This window comes from Aegilops tauschii, chromosome 5 (assembly GCF_002575655.3).
Source record: "Aegilops tauschii subsp. strangulata cultivar AL8/78 chromosome 5, Aet v6.0, whole genome shotgun sequence".
NCBI classification, from domain to species: domain Eukaryota; kingdom Viridiplantae; phylum Streptophyta; class Magnoliopsida; order Poales; family Poaceae; genus Aegilops; species Aegilops tauschii.
In genome coordinates, this window is record NC_053039.3 from 78,814,452 (window position 1) to 78,832,925 (window position 18,474).

General features: G+C 45.0%; 1 protein-coding gene across 1 annotated transcript; it reads right to left on the minus strand.

The window, feature by feature from the left end:
* Positions 1-5,773: 5,773 nt before the first annotated feature.
* Positions 5,774-10,670, minus strand: LOC109768853 (probable transcription factor KAN4). The gene is made up of 5 exons (XM_020327589.3): positions 10,048-10,670; positions 9,444-9,520; positions 9,063-9,105; positions 8,669-8,792; positions 5,774-6,232 (listed from the first exon to the last, which is right to left on the minus strand). Exons 1-5 carry the CDS (start codon positions 10,406-10,408, stop codon positions 5,806-5,808), a joined length of 1,032 nt encoding a protein of 343 aa, XP_020183178.1. The 5' UTR covers positions 10,409-10,670; the 3' UTR covers positions 5,774-5,805.
* Positions 10,671-18,474: the final 7,804 nt, after the last annotated feature.

Genomic DNA, 18,474 nt, shown 5'->3' on the forward strand with positions numbered 1-18,474 from the left:
TTTTTTGGTATTTTTGTTGTATAGATTGAAAAGTAAAGATTGCAAAATAAACGGCGACAGAAAAAGCTAGTTGTCGGGAAAATAATATGATGGAAAATAGACCCGGGGGCCATAGGTTGCACTAGTGGCTTCTCTCAAGATAGCATATTCTACGGTGGGTGAACAAATTACTGTCGAGCAATTGATAGAAAAGCGCATAGTTATGAGAATATCTAGGCATGATCATGTATATAGGCATCATGTCCGTGACAAGTAGACCGAAACGATTCTGCATCTACTACTATTACTCCACACATCGACCACTATCCAGCATGCATCTAGAGTATTAAGTTCATAAGAACAGAGTAACGCATTAGGCAAGATGACATGATGTAGAGGGATAAACTCAAGCAATATGATATAAACCCCATCTTTTAATCCTCGATGGCAACAATACAATACGTGCCTTGCTGCCCCTGCTGTCACTGGGAAAGGACACCACAAGATTGACCCAAAGCTAAGAACTTCTCCCATTGCAAGAAAGATCAATCTAGTAGGCCAAACCAAACTGATAATTCGAAGAGACTTGCAAAGATATCAAATCATGCATATAAGAATTCAGAGAAGAATCAAATATTGTTCATAGATATTCTTGATCATAAACCCACCATTCATCGGATCTCAACAAACACACTGCAAAAAGTATTACATCGAATAGATCTCCAAGAGAATCGAGGAGAACTTTGTATTGAGATCCAAAGAGAGAGAAGAAGCCATCTAGCTAATAACTATGGACCCGAAGGTCTGTGGTAAACTACTCACACATCATCGGAGAGGCTATGGTGTTGATGTAGAAGCCCTCCGTAATCGATTCCCCCTCCGGCGGAGGGCCGGAAAAGGCCCCAAGATGGGATCTCACGGGTAAAGAAGGTTGCGGCGGTGGAAAAAGTGTTTCGTGGTGCTCCTGGATGTTTTCAGGGTATAAGAGTATATATAGGCGAAGGAAGTAGGTCGGTGGAGTTGCGAGGGGCCCACGAGGGTGGGGGCGCACCTACCCCCCTGGGCGCGCCCTCCGACCTCGTGGCCGCCTCGTTGCTTCCTTGACGTCCACTCCAAGTCTCCTGGATTGCGTTTGTTCCAAAAACGATCCTCGCGAAGGTTTCATTCTGTTTGGATTCTGTTTGATATTCCTTTTCTGCGAAACACTAAAATAGGCAAAAAACAGCAATTTGCACTAGGCCTTCGGTTAATAGGGTAGTCCCAAAAATAATATAAAAAGGTATATTAAAGCCCATTAAACATCCAAAACAGATAATATAATAGCATGGAACAATAAAAAATTACAGATACTTTGGAGACGTATCACATAACAACATACGTTGTTCCCTTTGTCATCGGTATGTTAATTACTTGCCCGAGATTTGATCGTTGGTTAATAGGTTAGTCCCAAAAATAATATAAAAAGGTATATTAAAGCCCATTAAACATCCAAAACAGATAATATAATAGCATGGAACAATCAAAAATTATAGATACGTTGGAGACGTATCAGTGGTCCATATCGACTAAACCATGTCCGATCATCACGTGAGATTGAGCAGTTTTCAATGGTGAACATCACTATGTTGATCATATCTACTATATGATTCACGCTCGACCTTTCGGCCTCAGTGTTCCCAGGCCATATCTGCATATGCTAGGCTCGTCAAGTTTAACCCGAGTATTCTGCGTGTGCAAAACTGGCTTGCACCCGTTGTATGTGAATGTAGAGCTTATCACGCCCGATCATCACGTGGTGTCTCGGCACGACGAACTGTAGCAACGGTGCATACTTAGAGAGAACACTTATACCTTGAAATTTAGTGAGAGATCATCTTATAATGCTACCGCCGTACTAAGCAAAATAAGTTGCATAAAGGATAAACATCACATGCAATCAATATAAGTGATATGATATGGCCATCGTCATCTTGTGCCTTTGATCTCCCTCTCCAAAGCACCGTCATGATCACCATCGTCACCGGCTTGACACCTTGATCTCCATCGAAGCATCGTTATCGTCTCGCCAACTATTGCTTCTACGACTATCGCTACCGCTTAGTGATAAAGTAAAGCAATTACATGGCGATTGCATTTCATACAATAAAGCGACAACCATATGGCTCTTGCCAGTTGCCGATAACTGTTACAAAACATGATCATCTCATACAAAAAATTATATATCATCACGTCTTGACCATATCACATCACAACAAGCCCTGCAAAAACAAGTTAGACGTTCTCTACTTTGTTGTTGCAAGTTTTACGTGGCTGCTACGGGCTTCTAGCAAGAACCGTTCTTACCTACGCATCAAAACCACAACGATTTTTCGTCAAGTATGCTATTTTAACCTTCAACAAGGACCGGGCGTAGTCAAACTCGATTCAACTAAAGTTGGAGAAACAGACACCCACTAGCCACCTGTGTGCGAAGCACGGCGGTAGAACCAGTCTCATGAACGTGGTCATGTAATGTCGGTCTGGGCCACTTCATCCAACAATACCGCCGAATCAAAGTATGACATGCTGGTAAGCAGTATGGCTATTATTGCCACAACTCTTTGTGTTCTACTCATGCATATAACATCTACGCATAAACCTGGCTCTGGTACCACTGTTGGGGAACGTAGTATTTCAAAATTTTGCCTACGATCACGCAAGATCTATCTAGGAGAGCATAGCAACGAGCGGGGAGAGTGTGTCTACGTACCCTCGTAGACCGAAAGCGGAAGCGTTTTATCAACGCGGTTGATGTAGTCGTACTTCTTCACGATCCGACCGATCCTAGCACCGAACGTACGGCACCTCCGTGTTCAGCACACGCTCAGCTCGATGACGTCCCTCGTACTCTTGATCTAGTTGAGGCTGAGGGAGAGTTTCGTCAGCACGACGGTGTGGCGACGATGATGATGAAGTTACCGGCGCAGGGCTTCGCCTAAGCACTACGACGATATGACCGAGGTGTGTTTCTGTGGAGGAGGGCAACACACACAGCCAAAAGATCAACTTGTGTGTCCTAGGGTGCCCCCTCCCTATGTATATAAAGGAGGGAGGGAGGAGGAGGGCGGCCAAGGGTGGCGCGCCCAAGGGGGGGAGTCCTACTCCAAGTAGGATTCGCCCCCCCTTTCCTATTCCTACAAGGAGAAGGGGGAAAGAGGAGGAGGAGAGAAAGGAAAGGGGGCCCGCCCCCAACCCCTAGTCCAATTAGGTTTGGGCTTGGGGGGGGGGGCGCCTCCACCTGGCTGCTGCCTCCTCTCTTCCACTAGGGCCCATGAAGGCCCATTAACCCCCCGGGGGGTTCCAGTAACCCCCCGGTAGTCCAGAAAATACACAATACACTTCAGAACCATTCCGGTGCCCGAATATAACCTTCCAATATATCAATCTTTATGTCTCGACCATTTCGAGACTCATCGTCATGTCTGTGATCTCATTCAGGACTCCAAACACCCTTCGGTACAAATCACATAACTCATAATACAAATTGTCATCTGACGTTACGCTTGCGGACCCTACGGGTTCGAGAACTATGTAGACATGATCGAGTCACATCTCCGGTCAATAAACAATAGCGGAACCTGGATGCTCATATTGGCTCCTACATATTCTATGAAGATCTTTATCGGTCAAACCGCATAACAACATACGTTGTTCCCTTTGTCATCGGTATGTTACTTGCCCGAGATTCGATCGTCGGTATCCTCATACCTAGTTCAATTTCGTTATCGGCAAGTCTCTTTACTCGTTCCGTGATGCATCATCCCGTAACTAACTCATTAGTCACATTTCTTGCAAGGCTTATAGTGATGTGCATTACCGAGAGGGCCCAGAGATACCTCTCCGATACACGGAGTGACAAATCCTAATATTGATCTATGCCAACCCAACAAACACCTTCGGAGACACCTGTAGAGCATCTTTATAATCACCCAGTTATGTTGTGACGTTTGATAGCACACAAGGTGTTCCTCCGGTATTCGGGAGTTGCATAATCCCCTCTTAAAAGATTGAAGTTGAGAGAACCCTATAGAAATTTGAAGTTGCGACCAGCCTTGAAAAACGTGCAGTTGCAATCCCCACATGAAAATGTGCAGTTGCGACTACCCTAGAGAAACAACAGTTGCGATCCCCATTGAGAACTTGCAATTGCGAGTACCCTACAGAAACTTGCAGTTTTGCGCCTCCCTAAAAACTTGCAATTATGACCCCCCCTCCTTGAAAACTTGCATTGGCAACTACCCTCGAGAAAACATGTAGTTGCGAGCCCCCATTAAAACTCGCAGTTGCGATCAACGTTTGAAAAAGCGTGTAGTTGCGACTAACCTAGAAAATTTGCAGTTGCGAGTACCATAGAAAAATATGCAGTTGCGACCCCCTTGAAAACTTATAGTTGCGAGTATCATAGAAAAACTTGCAGTCACGACCGGCCTTAGAAAATGTGTAGTTGCAACCCCCGGCCCCCTTCCTCCTCCTGGAAAACCTATAGTTACAACTACCATAGAGGAACTTGTAGTTGCGACTAGCCATGGAAAACTTGCAATCGCGATTCACCATCGAAAAATGTGCAGTTGCGACTACAACCCGCTCCCCCTCCCCTAGAGACACGCGCGGTTGCGGACCACCACCCCCTCCCCCACTGAGTTTAAAGAACTTGTAGTTGCGACTACCCTTCTAAAACTTGGAGTTGTGACTACTTTTGCTAATATGTAATTGCAACTACTACTTTAAAAACCTGAATTACATATGCATTAGCGTATACCTGAAAAATAGCAAAAATACTCCAAAATGAATAAAAAACAAAAGGCAAAAAAAAGTAGATTGAGCAATTTTACTAAAACTAAAGAAAAAAAGGAACCTAACTAGGATCGTAGAAAAACTTTTATTTAAGGGGAGAAAATTTTGAAGTGGCACATGCATCAAAATTTTCAAAACAAATTAAAATGAATTACACATACATAAAAAATATCAAAAATTCAGATTTGTATATTATCACACACACAAACTAGCAACAACCCTCATCCAATTTTGAACCTGCGTATCAAAAAAGGACACTGACAAAACAAAATAACGCCGAAATTAGAAAACGCAGCGACGGGCCGGGAGCAATGTTAACGTGGAATCAGAAAAAAGGAAAAAAAAAACCCGTAGGGCAAGTAGCCGCACACAACACTCATTGGACAACCTATGCGAATGACAGCAATTTGATCTGACAACTAATGGCGTGAACAAAGCATAGTTGAAACTCCTATGAAAAATATAGCAAAAACATGAAAAAAAAAGCAAAATCAAGAATGAAGAACAAAAAAAATATAAAATAATAAAACCAATTGTATGTGCCCTTTTAAAGTGTGAAGCTCCCGTAAAGAAGTGTGTACGAATGTTCAAACAATACAAAAGGTATCACCTCAAACAACGTGAAGTAACATTCCATAGAAGAAATAATAGAAAACAGTGGCTGGTGGCACTGTTCGCAACAGGCAAAAGCTCAGCCTGGCAATAGAAAGAAAAGTAAAAAGGCCCATAAACCAGCGGGCTGCACCGTCAACCATCGGACAAAAAAATACTACACGCGACTGGACAACTACACAACAGCAAGAATCTCAGCATGCTTTTCATCCAACGGCTGTCCAGGTGAACGAGACCATAACTAAAACTCAGTGAAAACAGATCAGAGGACTAGCTCGCTAGCTAGCTTTTGAGTTCACATGGTTGCTCTTGCTTTTGTTGAGTACTGCGTAATAGTTAATCAACAACATATTAATCCCACCAGTACTTATTATAATCATTTCACAAGCACCTGACTATCGGGGTTAGCTCTTTGGAGGCCGACGCCGAGGGTTCCATCTGCTCCCACCCCTGCCTCCCCAGCCTCATCTCCAGGCTCGGAGCCATAACCATGGCCGCGTCTTGCAGCACACGGTCGCCTGCACAGTCCTCATCGTAGCGCCGCCGCGTCAACGCCAACCATCCGAAGCTCTCGGTCTCGTCGACGTCGTCGCTGCCGCTGCTGCTGGTGTTGTTCGGTGACGGCCTTCCACGGCGTGGGGCTGCTGGCCGTGCCATTCCGTTCTCCGGCATGATGTGTTCATTATCATGAGGTTCGGAGGTCGTCAGGTAAGGTGGCACCATTATTGTTGTTGTTGCTGCTGCTGCCGCCGCTTGTGTCCTCCAAGCATCGTGATGGCCCTGCTCTCCAGCTGGTGACTCTGACCTCCTGCATGCAGTACGAATCAATCAGTTAATGCACACATATATGAGTCGGAGCTTCATGTCGAGGGGCCTGGCGTCAGGGTCAGGTTAACACCAGAAACATCACCATATGGTGCCCTCTGGAAAGTGACCCTAGACCACAGCTAGTAACCGCACGTTCAAAGGTACCATCTGGCCGGATTCAAGTCTTTATTTTACCTATTTTATTTTTCCTACATATTAAGCATCTCCAACTGGGCTCTCAAACTGTCCTTATATGTATGGTTAGACAGCCTAGATATTGTCCGAAGAGGAGAGAGAAAAAAAACAACACATAGCCGGACCTCCAAATCGTTCCATGTGTCCGAGCTGTCTGCAAACACCCAAGTTCAGCTCATATTTGGGGGCAAAATGGGGAATTGGGACGTGTGAATGCACGCCACGTGGGACCTGGCCCACCCCGGATCATTTTTTTTCTTCTTTTCTCTCTCTTCATCCGCATCAATCATATAACACGTGTCCAAATAATTTGGGGAGACAAAGCTCCATGCACGGACAAATGATGGTTCGGAGTTCATACATGTCCGCGGACAATTAATAAGGGTCAAATTTGAAGATGCTCTGACTACATCAGCAGAACTCTTGGGCGGAGGGGGATTATTTCGCCACAGCTGTTATGGAGAAAAAATAAAATCCAAGTCCTGAAGCTGGAGGATCTAGGTAGTTATGCATGAGATATGACCATGTAACAAGGAGAGGAGAGTTGGAGAGACATGCATGGAGGTTTCCTAACAAAATGGCCACCACACCACGCATCGATCAGTCTGGCTAGCTCCGCTAGTGTACGCGCTGCCAAGTGGCTTGTCCATGCTCGCCACTATTTCAGCAAATGGCAGGGCAGGCTTTGCCCCTGGTCAAGGCCAATGGAGTTGCCCTTGTCTTCTTCTACCTGTTGTTTGCGAGATTCCAACAGACATTGGCGCAACCCCTGATAGGGCCGGCCACCAGAGGCAGAGGGACAATTGATATGGATCTGAATCATCTGATCTGATCAACCACAAACGCAAACGCAGCTGCATGCTCTGATCACTCTCGCAGAAAAAACCACGCAGAACATTTATTTCCGTGCGAATTATTAGGGGAGGAGGGAAAATGTCTCCCCGTGCATCATGACTCACAAGGAGCATGCAACTCAAAAGGGGAGAGAGAGGACGGAGAAGGTTGGAAGTGTGCTGCATGCATGCATGCGTGCATGCTTGGGAGTGTGAAATCAGGAGCACACGGTACAGTGGCAGTGCAGGAGACAAGCGCAACTGCCTCCTACAGCTAGCAAGCTAGAGGCATGCATGCATGCATGCTTTGCTTGCTCTCCGTAAGGAAGGCGAGAGCTGGTCATGATAGAGGTTAGAGAAAGAAAGATGCTGATCGATGGGGCATGGACTGAGGGGTGACCCGGTAAAGTGTAGATGATGGAGATTTTCATCATTTCAGCTGACAAAAGGAACTGATATGATAGAGAGGCTGGAAAGGCTGCGCGTCGCAATGTACTAGCTCATAATGCATGGTTCTCAAACAAAACAAAAAAACTCATAATGCATGCATGGTTAAGTAACTTGGCTAGAGACTCAAAGGGCACTGATGTGTTCAAGATAGTAATCAAATTATAAATGCTCTAGTTTTAATTTATGTCAAGATATACTCGTGTTGTTTCTAATGATGGCATTATACGCCACAGGCCAATAAGATGAACTACACGCACATAACTAAATTTACAGTGCTCATATTTTTAAGCAAAAAACATTAATTCATATCGATCAAACCAAGCGATGTGAAGTTAAAGAGCATTTGCTGTTAAATTCAACCAAGTAGCAAATATACATGCATGTATTTGCATTGACATTCTGAAATAATCAGATAATATATGGATGTGCGCATCTATTCATGCAGAGGCCGGGAGTATTAGCCTCCTTTCGAAGAAAAAAAATACATGCATGTGTGTTTCCACTACTTATGAATATGAAATGTGGCGAAAGCACACCAATTGGGCATACCAGCCCTTTGTCCAGCATTTAATTAACTACTCAATTATGAAATGTGGCAAAAGCACACCAATTGCTACTCTATTTAAGGACTAGCTGGATTCTGCAGCATGTGATAGATATATACTCCAAGCTGACCACATCGACTAAAATAGTGCATTCAAATTCCTCTAGATGTTGACATCCCAATTTAATCTCTACACATATTTGTCTGTCACACAAGGCAACAGAGTATTAAAATGAGGCACAGGTGATGTAAATGCAAGCACAACGCATGCATCCATGCTCCAAATGCAGCAAGGTTGCAGACTTGGTGTGACACAAAGACCAAGAGATATGAAACAAAACACCATTATTAATCAATACAACAGTTATATTTAATCAGTAAACCCAGTCAGATCATACCAGATTAATGTACAAACCTAGGAGTTGTATAATTGGAAGTGGTGTTGACCATGTTGCTGTTGAACCCATCAAAGCCATTGATCAGTTCATCACCAGCGACAACCCTTCTCAGAAAGCCCATATCTCTGGTCTGGCCATGGCCTGCAACCACACCAGATATATAGTTAAATTAGTGCATGTGTCTTATCACACTACAAAATACAAGCATTTGTGTACAAGCTAGCTGTACAGTTGTGCCTTATGGGGCACACAGGCTATAGGTGCTAGCTAGCTAGCTAGACATGACACACACTTATCCCATGCCAATAATTCATCACTCTGTGTGACATGACCTTGGATAAATTAACTCAAGCCATGAAATTAATTTCAAGGACAACAAGGTGTTAAAGATCTAGGCACCATGTGTTTTACCTGCAACGCATGATCTGTCTGTGCCCTTCACTGTTCTATACATCTGCATGCAAGAAATCAAGTAGAAAAATATGAAGATGGAAATTAATTAGCTTAATCTATTATGCTGCTATTTGTTTTTTTAAAGACATATAAGTCCAGAATAATTAGTTATGGGGTGTGCATATATTTAGGGCAGAAGACTAAAGACAAAAAAGGACAACAGGTACTTGGTATCAACTAACAACAAGAAGCTACTATATGCATTCCATCCTTTTGTTTTTGAGTGATCGGAAGTTAGCACGGTGAGAAAAAGATGTTTGAGCTAGCAAATACATGAATTAATACATGTAGGTGAAAACTTATGGTAGGAGAGAAGACTTTGGAATAGTTATTACTTGCCTGCAGGTGGCTCTTAACATGAGCGAGTGTAAGATCCTTCACGTTCATCAGTTCCAATACTGACTTTGGTGTTGCTCCTACAAGAGATGTTTCAAATGAAAAGGAAATGAGTCTTAAGAGACCATAAGGGTTAATCTGCATAGATGGAAATTAAATTGAGTACAAACACACAAGTTTGAATGAATTTCTATGGCACTCTACTCTTTTGGTGTTGCTCCTACAAGATTATTGTATCAAATAAAACATGAAGTGGGTTTTAGAGACCAATAATGGTTAAGCATGCATAGATGGAAATTAAACTGAGCACAAACACAGAAATTTGAATGAATTTGTATGCACTCTATTCTTGGAAAGTTAAGATACAGAAAACACTAAAGATCAAATAAAAGGGCGTCAAAGGAAAAACACCATGCAGAGTCCCCAAAGGCAATTGGCAAGAGATCATCTGATTATATCAGCTACTAATTATTCAATTACCCGTTCAGGTTGAAGAACCCACGTTGCTCAAATACCAACAGGAAAACAAAACCATCACATCAAGCACTCACATCTACTGGTGTATAATTAAATACCCTATTTGTTAGTTAAACGATCTTGAACATACTCTCATGGCCACCAAGGAGCTCCACGGCACGCACAAAGTGTGCGTGCAGCGCTGTGGTCCACCGCATCCTAGGAGCCCTCGAGCTCCTCTTCCGGCCACCAGCTGCTGGCCTTGCCACAGCGCCGCCGCCAACGTCAGGACATGAGCTCTTCTTGAACCCATGGGCCTTGTTCGGCTGGTGCAGCATCTCCTCCAGGCCACGGTGCCTCTTTGCCGCGGACTCATGGAGCCCCAGCCGCACCTCGCCGTTGTGGCCCACCGCCGTGTCCGGCGACGGAGGGCTGATGTGCAGGGAGAGATCAGGAGCAACTGCCATAGTAATAGAACAAGCCTCGGGAAGAGGGGGTGGAGGAGTGCTCATTGTAGCTAGCAATGGAATCTTGTTGTGTCGGTTTCAAGGGAAAGGAGGAAGAGGAGGCGGGATGGGGTGATTAGGTCATGAGTGCCATATCATTTTCGTGTTGGGATTTGTACATGTTTGAGAGAAAGAGAGAGATGGGGGAAAGGGAAGATGCTATAGGGTCTAGAGATATTGTGGTATATAGATGGAGAATTTTCTATCAATGCTATGCTACTATGATGACAGAGGAGGCGAGAGGGATGTCATCCCTCGGTTGTGGATATATATAGAGAGAGAGAGGGGGGGGGGGGGGGGGGGGTTCAGCACTCTAACGGACATGGTTTGTACGTAAGGGGTTGTACACACCCCTTCCAAAAGTTAAAAAATGTTAATAGTGTCTTTTACTACGGACTTTTACTACTAACTAGTAAATGCATAAGTGCAATGCACGTTCCTATCTGGCAGAAAATTAATTACACGTTCATATCAGGCAAAAATTTGTCGGGCATAGTTTAGAGTGTAGATTCCCTCATTTTGTTCCGTATGTAGTCCACATTGAAATCTCTAAAAAGACTTATATTTAGGAACCGAGGGAAATGTGTTAATTGCATGGGTGGTCTATATTTGGTATGTTATTAATTGCATGCTAAATTGACAATGTTTGGTGGATGAGATCGATTTGTTGGATCTGATGCCTTGGTTCTTTTTATATTGGTATAGATATAGATTACTAGCTGCTAACTTAGATTAGAGTAAGCTGGCTCCTATACCTCACATATGTGTTCATGTGTAAACCCATATGATCGTCTCTCCTTCCCAAGTATGTAGCGAGACCATGATTTGCTAAGGTTTCTTGTCCGAGAAGGAAACCATCTGCAGTATGTTGACGATACGATCATCTTTTTAAGAAGAATGGTCTTCAACTGGCTAACTTAAAATGTCTCCTTCTCTGCTTCAAGGCATGTCCGGCCTTAAAATTAATATGTGCGAAAGTGAGGTGTTAGTCATGGGTTACCCTCCCACTGAGCATAACCGCAGTGCGAATTCGTTAAACTACAATTGCAATTCCTTCTCACATTCAATACTTGGTACTCTATCGCCTCTCAAGCTTAAGGTTATGAACTTCATTCCTATCGAACAAAAGATTGCTGAACTTCATTCCTATCGAACAAAAGATTGCCAGTGACGCCTTGGCGGGGCAAGTATAATACCTCCGGGTAGGCCCCTTGGTGGGGCAACTATAATATCTCCGGGGTAAAGTTCTTTTGATTACTATATGTGCCTCTTAAGACTTCCTATGTACACTATGGGTTTTACAGCTCTCCGAGAGTAACCACTGGGTTTTGACAAGCATAGTAGTGCTTTCTATTGGAACACTGACGACAAGAAGAAAAATATAGGCTAGTCAAGTGGACGCTCATGTGCAAACCCAAGAGCCTTGGGGGCTGGGAATGATCAATACCACTGTTATGAACAAATGTCTTATTATGAAATGGTAGAAGCCAAATTCTACCCTCATTGTGATCCCTCAACTGTTGGGGAACGTTGCATGGAAAAACAAAAAAAATTCTACGCACACGCAAGATCTATCCATGGAGACGCATAGCAAAGAGAGGGGAGAGTGTGTCTACGTACCCCCATAGATCGTAAGTGGAAGCGTTTATTAACACGGTTGATGTAGTCGAACTTCTTCGCGATCCAACCGATCAAGTACTAAACGTACGACACCTCCGCGTTCAGCAGACGTTCAGCTCGGTGACGTCCTCGCCTTCTTGATCCAGCAAGACGGGCGAAGTAGTGGATGAGTTCCGGTAGCACGACGACGTGGTAATGGTGATGCTATTTCCGCAGGGCTTCGCCTAAGCACTACAAAAATATGACCGAGGGATGAAACTGTGGAGAGGGGCGTCACACACGGCTAAGAGATTGTTGTGGGTTGTGTGGCGCCCCCTCCTCACACACACACACACACACACACACACACACACACACACACACACACACACACACACACACACACACACACACACACACACACACATATATATATATATATATATATATATATATATATATATATATATATATATATATATATATATATATATATATATATATATATATATATATATATATGGGGGGGGGCGAGGGAAGGCAGTCAGGAGACGCCCCAAGGGTGGCCGAATCCCCCTTGGGCTCCTGCCCTTGGTCGCCCCCCTTACCATATTTGCTGGAGGGGAAAAGGAAGGGTAAGGAGAGGAAGGCAGGGGGAGGCCGAATCCCGCTCCTTCCTTTTCTCCCCTTGGCCGGCGGCCATAGGAGGGGCGCGCCAGCCCCTTGTGGGCTGGTGTGCTCCACTTACTTGGCCCATATACCTCCCGGGGCTTCCCGGAACCCCTTCCGGTGATCCGATGACTACCCTGTACCACCAAAACTCTTCCAGTGTCCAAATATCATCGTCCTATATATCAATCTTTACCTCCGAACCATTCCGGAGCTCCTCGTCATGTCCACGATCTCATCCGGGACTCCGAACAACATTCGGTCACCAAATCACATAACTCATATAACACTATCTCGTCAATGAACGTTAAGCGTGCGGACCCTACGGGTTCGAGAACTATGTAGACATGACCGAGACACCTCTCTTATCAATAACCAATAGTGGAACCTGGATGCCCAAATTGGTTCCTACATATTCTACGAAGATCTTCATCGGTCAAACCGTTATGACAACATACGCAATTCCCTTTGTTTGTCGGTATGTTACTTGCCTGAGATTCGATCATTGGTATCTTCATACCTAGTTCAATCTCGTTACCGGGAAGTCTCTTTACTCGTTCTATAATACATCATCTCGTAACTAACTCCTTAGTCATTTTGCTTGCAAGCTTCTTGTGATGTGTATTGCCGAGAGGGCCCAGAGATACCTCTCCGATACATGAAGTGACAAATCCTAATCTCGATCCATGCCAACTCAACAGACACCTTCGGAGATACCTGTATAGCATCTTTATGATCACCCAGTTACTTTGTGACGTTTGATAGCACACAAGGTATTGCATGATCTCATAGTCGAAGGAATATGTATTTGACATCAAGAAAGCAATAGCAATAAACTGAACGATCATATGTTAAGCTAATGGATGGGTCTTGTCCATCACATCATTCTCCTAATGATGTGATCCCATTATCAAATGACAACTCATGTCTATGGTTAGGAAACCTTAACCATCTTTGATCAATGAGCTAGTCTAGTAGAGGCTCACTAGGGACACAGTATTTGTTTATGTATCCACACATGTATTTAAGTTTTCGGTCAATACAATTCTAGCATGAATAATAAACCTTTATCATGATTAAGGAAATATATTAATAACCATTTTATTATTGCCTCTAGGGCATATTTCCATCATCAACGCCAATCCTTGCGGTGGGGCACAATTTTGTAGATCATTGTCAAAGTGAGGGACAGATTTAGCGAGCATGTCAAATTTGTGGTTGGCAACGAAGCCACAATTAGATTCTAGACGGACTAGTGGCATGGAGATGGCCCTCTTAAATTTTACTTTCTTGTGATCTTCTCGTACTTCTCTAGTCCTGAGATCGCCATTACGGAGATCTCTGCTAATAACCAGGAACTTGACTGGTCATTGTGTTGGGGATCGTAGCAGAAATTTAAAATTTTCTAGGCATCACCAAGATCAATCTATGGAGTTTACTAGCAACGAGAGAGAAGGAGTGCATCTACATACCCTTGTAGATCGCGAGCGGAAGCGTTCAAGAGAACGGGGTTGATGGAGTCGTACTCGTCGTGATCCAAATCACCGATGATCCTAGCGCCGAACGGACGGCACCTCCGTGTTCAACACACGTACGGTTGGGAGAGACGTCTCCTCCTTCTTGATCCAGCAAGGGGGAAGGAGAGGTTGATGGAGATCCAGCAGCACGACGGCGTGGTGGTGGAAGCAGCGGGGATCTCGGCAGGGCTTCGCCAAGCTCAGCGAGAGGGAGAGGTGTTACGGGGGGAGAGGGAGGCGCCAGGGGCTTGGGTGCGCAGACCTCCCTCCCCCCTTTATATAGGGGCCCTGGGGGGGCGCCGGCCCCTGGAGATCCCATCTCAAGGGGGGCGGCGGCCAAGGGGGGGACTTGCCCCCCAAGTCAGGTGGGGCGCCCCCCACCCCCAGGGTTTCCAACCCTAGGCGCAGGGGGAGGCCCATGGGGGGCACACCAGCCCACCAGGGGCTGGTTCCCTTCCCACTTCAGCCCATGGGGCCCTCCGGGATAGGTGGCCCCACCCGGTGGACCCCCGGGACCCTTCCGGTGGTCCCGGTACAATACCGGTGACCCCCGAAACATTCCCGGTGGCCGAAACTGGACTTCCTATATACAAATCTTTACCTCCGGACCATTCCGGAACTCCTCGTGATGTCCGGGATCTCATCCGGGACTCCGAGCAACTTTCGGGTTACCGCATACTAATATCTCTACAACCCTAGCGTCACCGAACCTTAAGTGTGTAGACCCTACGGGTTCGGGAGACACGCAGACATGACCGAGACGACTCTCCGGTCAATAACCAACAGCGGGATCTGGATACCCATGTTGGCTCCCACATGCTCCTCGATGATCTCATCGGATGAACCACGATGTCGAGGATTCAAGTAATCCCGTATACAATTCCCTTTGTCAATCGGTACCTTACTTGCCCGAGATTCGATCGTCGGTATCCCAATACCTCGTTCAATCTCGTTACCGACAAGTCACTTTACTCGTACCGTAATGCATGATCCCGTGACCAATCACTTGGTCACATTGAGCTCATTATGATGATGCATTACCGAGTGGGCCCAGAGATACCTCTCCGTCATACGGAGTGACAAATCCCAGTCTCGATCTGTGCCAACCCAACAAACACTTTCGGAGATACCTGTAGTGCACCTTTATAGCCACCCAGTTACGTTGTGACGTTTGGTACACCCAAAGCATTCCTACGGTATCCGGGAGTTGCACGATCTCATGGTCTAAGGAAATGATACTTGACATTAGAAAAGCTTCAGCAAACGAACTACACGATCTAGTGCTATGCTTAGGATTGGGTCTTGTCCAGCACATCATTCTCCTAATGATGTGATCCCGTTATCAATGACATCCAATGTCCATGGTCAGGAAACCGTAACCATCTATTGATCAACGAGCTAGTCAACTAGAGGCTCACTAGGGACATGTATGGTCTATGTGTTCACACATGTATTACGATTTCCGGATAACACAATTATAGCATGAACAATAGACAATTATCATGAACAAGGAAATATAATAATAACCATTTTATTATTGCCTCTAGGGCATATTTCCAACAGTCTCCCACTTGCACTAGAGTCAATAATCTAGTTACATTGTGATGAATCGTACACCCATAGAGTTCTGGTGTTGATCATGTTTTGCCCGTGGAAGAGGTTTAGTCAACGGATATGCGACATTCAAATCCGTATGTACTTCACAAATATCTATGTCTCCATTTTGAACATTTTCACGAATGGAGTTGAAGCGACGCTTGATGTGCCTGGTCTTCTTGTGAAACCTGGGCTCCTTGGCAAGGGCAATAGCTCCAGTGTTGTCACAGAAGAGAGTCATCGGCCCCGATGCATTGGGAATAACTCCTAGGTCGGCAATGAACTCCTTCATCCAGATTGCTTCATGTGCTGCCTCCGAGGCTGCCATGTACTCCGCTTCACATGTAGATCTCGCCACGACGCTTTGCTTGCAATTGCACCAGCTGACTGCCCCACCATTCAAAATATACACGTATCCGGTTTGTGACTTAGAGTCATCCAGATCTGTGTCGAAGCTAGCATCGACGTAACCCTTTACGACGAGCTCTTCGTCACCTCCATAAACGAGAAACATATCCTTAGTCCTTTTCAGGTACTTCAGGATGTTCTTGACCGCTGTCCAGCGTTCCATGCCGGGATTACTTTGGTACCTTCCTACCAAACTCACGGCAAGGTTTACATCAGGTCTGGTACACAGCATGGCATACATAATAGACCCTATGGCCGAGGCATAGGGGACGACACTCATCTTTTCTCTATCTTCTGCCGTGGTCGGGCATTGAGCCGTGCTCAATCTCACACCTTGCAATACAGGCAAGAACCCCTTCTTGGACTGATCCATATTGAACTTCTTCAATATCTTGTCAAGGTATGTGCTTTGTGAAAGACCTATGAGGCGTCTCGATCTATCTCTATAGATCTTGATGCCTAATATGTAAGCAGCTTCTCCAAGGTCCTTCATTGAAAAACACTTATTCAAGTAGGCCTTTATACTTTCCAAGAATTCTATATCATTTCCCATCAATAGTATGTCATCCACATATAATATGAGAAATGCTACAGAGCTCCCACTCACTTTCTTGTAAACACAGGCTTCTCCATAAGTCTGTGTAAACCCAAACGCTTTGATCATCTCATCAAAGCGAATGTTCCAACTCCGAGATGCCTGCACCAGCCCATAGATTGAGCGCTGGAGCTTGCATACTTTGTCAGCATTCTTAGGATCGACAAAACCTTCCGGCTGCATCATATACAATTCTTCCTTAAGGAAGCCGTTAAGGAATGCCGTTTTGACGTCCATTTGCCATATTTCATAATCGTAGAATGCGGCAATTGCTAACATGATTCGGACGGACTTCAGCTTCGCTACGGGTGAGAAGGTCTCATCGTAGTCAACTCCTTGAACTTGTCGATAACCCTTAGCGACAAGTCGAGCTTTATAGATGGTAACATTTCCATCCGCGTCCGTCTTCTTCTTAAAGATCTATTTATTTTCTATCGCTCGCCGATCATCGGGCAAGTCTGTCAAAGTCCACACTTTGTTTTCATACATGGATTCTATCCCGGATTGCATGGCTTCAAGCCATTTGTTGGAATCTGGACCCGCCATTGCTTCTTCATAGTTCGAAGGTTCATCGTTGTCCAACAACATGATTTCCAAGACAGGGTTGCCGTACCACTCTGGTGCGGAACGTGTCCGTGTGGACCTACGAAGTTCAGTGGTAACTTGATCATGATCGTCATCATTAACTTCCTCTCCAGTCGGTGTAGGCACCACAGAAACATTTTCTTGTGCTGCGCTACTTTCCGGTTTGAGAGGGGTCATCTCATCAAGTTCCACTTTCCTCCCACTTACTTCTTTCGAGAGAAACTCTTTCTCCAGAAAGGACCCGTTCTTGGCAACGAAGATCTTGCCTTCGGATCTGAGGTAGAAGGTATACCCAATGGTTTCCTTAGGGTATCCTATGAAGACGCATTTTTCCGACTTGGGTTCGAGCTTTTCAGGTTGAAGTTTCTTGACATAAGCATCGCATCCCCAAACTTTAAGAAACGACAGCTTAGGTTTCTTTCCAAACCATAATTCATACGGTGTCGTCTCAACGGATTTCGACGGAGCCCTATTTAAAGTGAATGCGGCAGTCTCTAAAGCATAACCCCAGAATGATAGCGGTAGATCGGTAAGAGACATCATAGATCGCACCATATCCAATAGAGTGCGATTACGACGTTCGGACACACCATTACGCTGAGGTGTTCCAGGCGGCGTGAGTTGTGAAACAATTCCACATTTCCTTAAGTGTGTGCCAAATTCGTGACTCAAATATTCCCCTCCACGATCTGATCGTAAGAACTTTATTTTCCTGTCACGTTGATTCTCAACCTCACTCTGAAATTCCTTGAACTTTTCAAAGGTCTCAGACTTGTGTTTCATTAAGTAGACATACCCATATCTACTCAAGTCATCAGTGAGGGTGAGAACATAACGATAGCCACCGCGAGCCTCAACGCTCGTTGGACCGCACACATCAATATGTATGATTTCCGATAAGTTGGTTGCTCGCTCCATTGTTCCGGAGAACGGAGTCTTGGTCATTTTGCCCATGAGGCATGGTTCGCACGTGTCAAATGATTCATAATCAAGAGACTCCAAAAGTCCATCTGCATGGAGTTTCTTCATGCGTTTGACACCAATGTGACCAAGGCGGCAGTGCCACAAGTATGTGGGACTATCATTATCAACCTTACATTTCT

What these genes read in the sequence shown, in the direction of transcription:
- LOC109768853 (XM_020327589.3), bottom strand. Translation starts at nt 10,408, where the DNA reads ATGAGCACTCCTCCACCCCCTCTTCCCGAGGCTTGTTCTATTACTATG. An exon ending in AGACAGATCATGCGTTGCAG is followed by an intron (nt 8,793 to 9,062) that starts GTAAAACACATG and finishes GTGTGGTTGCAG; the next exon opens with GCCATGGCCAGACCAGAGAT. An exon ending in TCCAATTATACAACTCCTAG is followed by an intron (nt 6,233 to 8,668) that starts GTTTGTACATTA and finishes TACTGCATGCAG; the next exon opens with GAGGTCAGAGTCACCAGCTG.